General features: G+C 34.4%; 1 protein-coding gene across 1 annotated transcript; it reads right to left on the bottom strand.

Moving 5' to 3' along the window:
• Positions 1-2,201: 2,201 nt before the first annotated feature.
• On the bottom strand, positions 2,202-4,886 carry LOC142619773 (BAG family molecular chaperone regulator 1). The gene is made up of 4 exons (XM_075793050.1): positions 3,893-4,886; positions 3,375-3,631; positions 3,107-3,253; positions 2,202-2,977 (listed from the first exon to the last, which is right to left on the bottom strand). The coding sequence occupies exons 1-4, from the start codon at positions 4,131-4,133 to the stop codon at positions 2,591-2,593; spliced, it is 1,032 nt and encodes a 343-aa protein (XP_075649165.1). The 5' UTR covers positions 4,134-4,886; the 3' UTR covers positions 2,202-2,590.
• Between the last annotated feature and the right edge of the window lie 339 nt (positions 4,887-5,225).

The following is a 5,225-nucleotide window of genomic DNA, read 5'->3' as shown; positions in this document are numbered from 1 at the left end:
CCAATCCTTTCCCATTTCTTATGCTTTTCTTTTATCATTATTCATTTTATGTACGGAATATCAATGATTTCATTGTATTCTTTGCTTGTCTGACTTGTTGTTCTTTAACCTTGATGGCTTGATGGGATCCCACCACCCGATACTCTGATGAGGTCCCGACAGTTGATTTGCCGAAACCAAATTATTTTGGTGACAGAAGTCAAAATCATTGAACGCTTGATAATCTTACCAATACATTACATGTCAAGGTTTATGGTAATAACTCTCGTTTTTTTCTTTGTGAAGGTGTCGTGATTTTTCATGTCAGTTTACAAGTGCTTTTAGTTTGATAGCAGGAATACCTTTGTTCAGTTGCCGACTAAAATATTATTAAGTGTCCTGTTCCTTTACTTGTTGCAATTGTTATTTACATTCACCTTTAATTTGTTCTTTCACTTTAATAATCTTAATAAAAGCTATATCTAGAGTACTGTTAAAGCATGATTCCCATATAATCAATTGTAGTTTAATGAAAACATGTGCTTTACTATGATATATTCTAACAATAGAATTCAGCAGTGATGAGTGATCCCTTTCCTAAGTGCTTGTGGGATGGATTTATAGTGATAGGATGCATTTTCTTTGTAATTGTTATTTCTATTCCAAGAAATTGATTATTGTTATTGAGATTGTCATTTTTATTGCACAAAAGATCATCAAATTTTTCTTGTATTTATACTCCAATGTCATACATTTTATGAAAAATACTAACAAATGCTCTTAAGATATTAGTTAATAATCCATTTAAAAAAGTTTTTATAGGAAAAGAAAAAAAATAGTTAATATTTTAATAATTTTTTCATTTCTCATAAAAGTGGTGTCAATACTTTCCTAAAATTGATTATTAACCAATATCCTAAGAGCACTTGTTACCATGACTCATATTTTATTTATCACGTTTGTTTCCTTTTGGACCTTGTAAGTCAATGCAATGGTTTGGAGTCCATTGGAAATTGTACCCTAATAATATGTTTGCTCAACATTTGTGAAACAGAAAATTGTACTCTCTTTAGACATGGAGAATAAAGCACAATATTGAAATATATATATATATATATATATATATATATATATATATATATATATTTTTTGCTGAGAATATTGAAATCTTCAAAATGACAAGATGGTTCATTGCCTCATATAATTTGTTTTAATTTAATGATATTACCTAAATGCATGTTTAATCATAAGTTCAGAATGATAATTGGTTACTTTATTTGCCACTTAAAGAAAAGGAACCTATAAAGCGTCTACTCAGTCACCAAATCTTTGCCTCCGCTTTCCCCGTGCACTAGCCTTTTAAGTTATCTCAAGGCACTGTTTGGTTCTAGTTGAAATATCTCATGCATTTTTTTTTCCATTCTGATTAGGCATCTGATGCTTTTATTTTAATTTAAGATATAATTAAATAAAAATATTATAGTAATAACAAATTACACTGTTTGTAGGTAAAAGAATCATTAGGAAAGTGTGGCTTATGCATGGCTTTGGGTAGCAATCTATCATGGTAAGTTATCCAAGGCAAGTTGGAACAAGGTTTGATATTGATATGCTAAGTTTTATATCTACAATAATTTCACAACAAATTTAAGTGATAAGTTATTACTGGTTCTAATTTGAACCGACCCATCACTTAGAATTTGTTATAAAAGTGTTATGGGCAGAACATTTGTCGTTGCTAATATATCAGTCATTATCCTTATCTTAGCTGTTAGCAAGATCGAATATTCTCGTTCTTCCATCTTCAATGTGGCCCTGGCCATTCTCTGTGTAGTTATTATTATAGCCTCCAACCTTGGTTGAAGTAAAAAGGAGGAATGGTTTCTGAATTCGGAAATGTTTGAAGAAATAATCATATCATAAAACATATTTCCTTCTAATTTGTTAAAGTCATATTCTGTGATCATTATTTCATCCACTCCACCATAGTTAGACTTGTCTTCCTATTATTGGCGGCTTTGTTACTTCATTGCCTAAATCTAGCCTTTATCTACACCGTCTTTTTGTCAGTTTGTAGCCTCTACAGGAAGCAAGGTATAAAGACTAATAATTTTTCATCAATCACCACTGTGTGATTCTTTTTTTCTCTCTCTCGCTTTATATCTTTTTCCGATGGGAATTTCCACTCGATTTAGAAACAGAGAAACCAAGGGCCAAAGCTATTAATCAGAGAGAGATGGGAGAGAGAGATGATCAACATTGTCAAAATGAGATTACAGGATTCCTAAATACACCTCTCCTTCATCTGAGAAGCCTAATAACCTAACTCTCTCAAGGTACAAATCTACAGGTAATAGATGTCTTTATGAACATCAGAAACAGAACCATACAACTGATACATGAACCGAAGAACAGAATAAGAGAAACAATAAATCTGTTATAATCACTATGGTACTGACCCCATTTATTTTCTGGTGAACCAAATGACAGACTAAAGGGGGTGCTCAACAAAATCTAGATACAGAAAAGAATGAAGAAAGGATAACAAACCAAGTAAAAGACAAGCCCAAATCACATCCACACAAACAAAATCAAATACGTGGTGTATGACTTACTCGAAGAATTCCCAATTGAACTTAGGTTGGACTGAGTTATTGGGGGCAGAGGCAGATGTGGATGAAGAGACTGGAATTAATGCAGGGGTAGAATCAAATGTCTCCCATTTGGTTGTAACAACTACCCCTGATGTCGAATGCCTTGCTTGCTGCTGTTGTGGCTGCTGATGCACTGGCAAATGCCCAATTGAATGCCTTGGTTGCTGCTCTAGAATTGGTGTTAGTCTTTGCCCATTGGAATGCTCGTGGATCGGTGCAAGTCTGTGCCCATTTGATTGCCTCTGATGATTCTGAATAGGTTTTTTAACTCCATTGCTGGTGGCCATGGAGTTTTTAACCTTCAACATATCTAGAGTTTCAACATACTTTTGCACTCTTTTCACCTTCAAAATGAGACATAATCATCAGGAGAAATCAAAATCAATACGACTCTAGTTTTTTGTATGCAAATTTTAATGAGCAGTTCAAGAACCAAATAAACAAAGTTCACACATCAGAGAGCTACAACATACCTGCATTTTTCTTTGCAATTTCACATCTCCATCAGCCATAATTCCATCTAATTTAAGCAACTGATTCATCAATAGCTCAGTAAGAGTAAGCACATCGGTTTCCACTACTTTTCCACCTTTATTAATTATAGTTTCCATAGCCGACACCTAACCAATTCCCAAACAAAGATCAAATTCCAAGAAATTATAAAACTACACACTTCCATAGTTCCATTTTCAAATTCATATAAAGTACTGGAAGGAAGGAAACTCTTCTCTCATACAATACCTGTCCAGCAAGTCTATCAACCTCCAAGCTGATTTCTGAGATAGATTTTGATGCCTTTTCCATTTTCGCATTTCGTCTCATCTCCAGGTATCGTTTTTCTTGACTAATAGGGTCCTCCATGACCACAATCTTCGATCGGTCCTTCACCCCAGCCATGTCAAGAAACGCATTTGAATCCCTCTCTTTATCTTTGTATAGCAGCTTTTGATCTTGATGGTGTAACCCTGTTGGCCCGGACAACATTTTCTTCAACTCTCCTACCAAAAAAGACCATATATAAATATAATCAATCAATAACTTGACATGTTCATTCGATTTCAACTCCTCAATCAGACTGTTGAAAAAAAAAAGTGACATTAAAGAAGCACAAAAAGCCATAGGATTGAATTTAAATGGCTCATTCAATTCCATCCTAATATTAATATTATAATACTACTGCTAATAATAATTATGACATTAAAAGTTAAAACAATAAGTTGAGAGAGAGAGAGAGAGAGAGAGAGGGTTGAATACTGTACCAAATGTAGCTTGAGAACTAATATTGATTTCATGGTAGATTGACCCGTATTTAACCCTAACTCTAATTGTCGGTGCCGGAACCGAGTTTCGATCAGACTCCGAGGTTCGTTTCTGAACCAACATTCCTCCTGGCCTTAGCTCCCACTCGTTACCTGCGCCTCCTGGCTCAGCTCCACCGCCACCAGCTGAGCTACCTTTCATTGGTCCAAGTCCTGTGGTCTTAGTCTTCATTCTCATCATCTTCAACTAGTTGTAAAACAAATTTATATATATGTACGGAGCTGAAAAAATCAAAGAGGCTCTAGATCTCCGTGAACTTTGATTCTTTGCGATCTGTGTCGAAAATCAGAGATACCCAATTGAGACAAAGGTTGTTAGACCCGGTTTTAGGAACCTTTGGCCCCAGCATTACACGAGTCTAATCCCAACAGCAAACACTTGTGGAGAGAGGGAGAGAGAGACAAAGATAACAAATTTTACTGAAGTCTCTCACAAAGACAGAAGCTTCAAACTTTTTTCCTTTTCTTGGCAGAATTAATTGCGTATTATATAAGTTTTTTAAAAAAATCGAACCCAACAATCTTACTCTTCAAGAAAAACCACCGCGCAAAGATCACTTGTCTGGCCAAAAGAACTGGTTGTGACCCAAAAATATAGAACCTGCCAAAGCTCAAAAGAATAGATCTCTTCAGCAAAGAAAAAAAAAATGCAGTCAACTCAACTGGCTCTAAAATTTTCTTGGGAAATTTTTGTTTTTTCCTTAAGAAAACCAAAAATATAACCCAAGAATCTTTAACCTGTGAAAATTTTTCCCAGAATGTCAAGGAAAAATCAATGTGAATGAAAATCCCCCCAACAAGCAGAATTTCAATGTATGATAATTTCTCTTTCTCTCTCTCTTCTAGTTCTGGAAAACTCGAGGAAGAAGAGAAAGAGAGAGAAAAAAAAAATGAAAAATGAATATTAAAACGAGTGGCCAGCTAACTAAGCTGTTGTGACTTCAATATATAAATATATATACTCCTACATAGGAATAATTAATTATTTGTAAATTATTGGCACATTATAAAATACATTTATTTTTTAAATTAAAGAAAAAGGAAAAACAAAGGGAAAGAAGCTACGAAAGCCGCCAAAGCTTGTGTTCAAAGGTTAAAAAACAGAAGAGGAAACTTGGGTCTCTCACCAAACTAGGGGGAGAGTACAAAATAGCTTGCCGAGTTTATGAAAAAGTAAATGGGCCTGCCAATATACGGTTGACACGTGTCAGATAAAAGGGTATTTTTGGGAATTAAAATGCAACCCAATCATTGCCTTGTTAAGTATTATATT

The sequence above is a fragment of the Castanea sativa genome, chromosome 12 (assembly GCF_040712315.1).
Source record: "Castanea sativa cultivar Marrone di Chiusa Pesio chromosome 12, ASM4071231v1".
NCBI lineage: Eukaryota > Viridiplantae > Streptophyta > Magnoliopsida > Fagales > Fagaceae > Castanea > Castanea sativa.
This window is presented reverse-complemented; position numbering and strand designations above follow the sequence as displayed.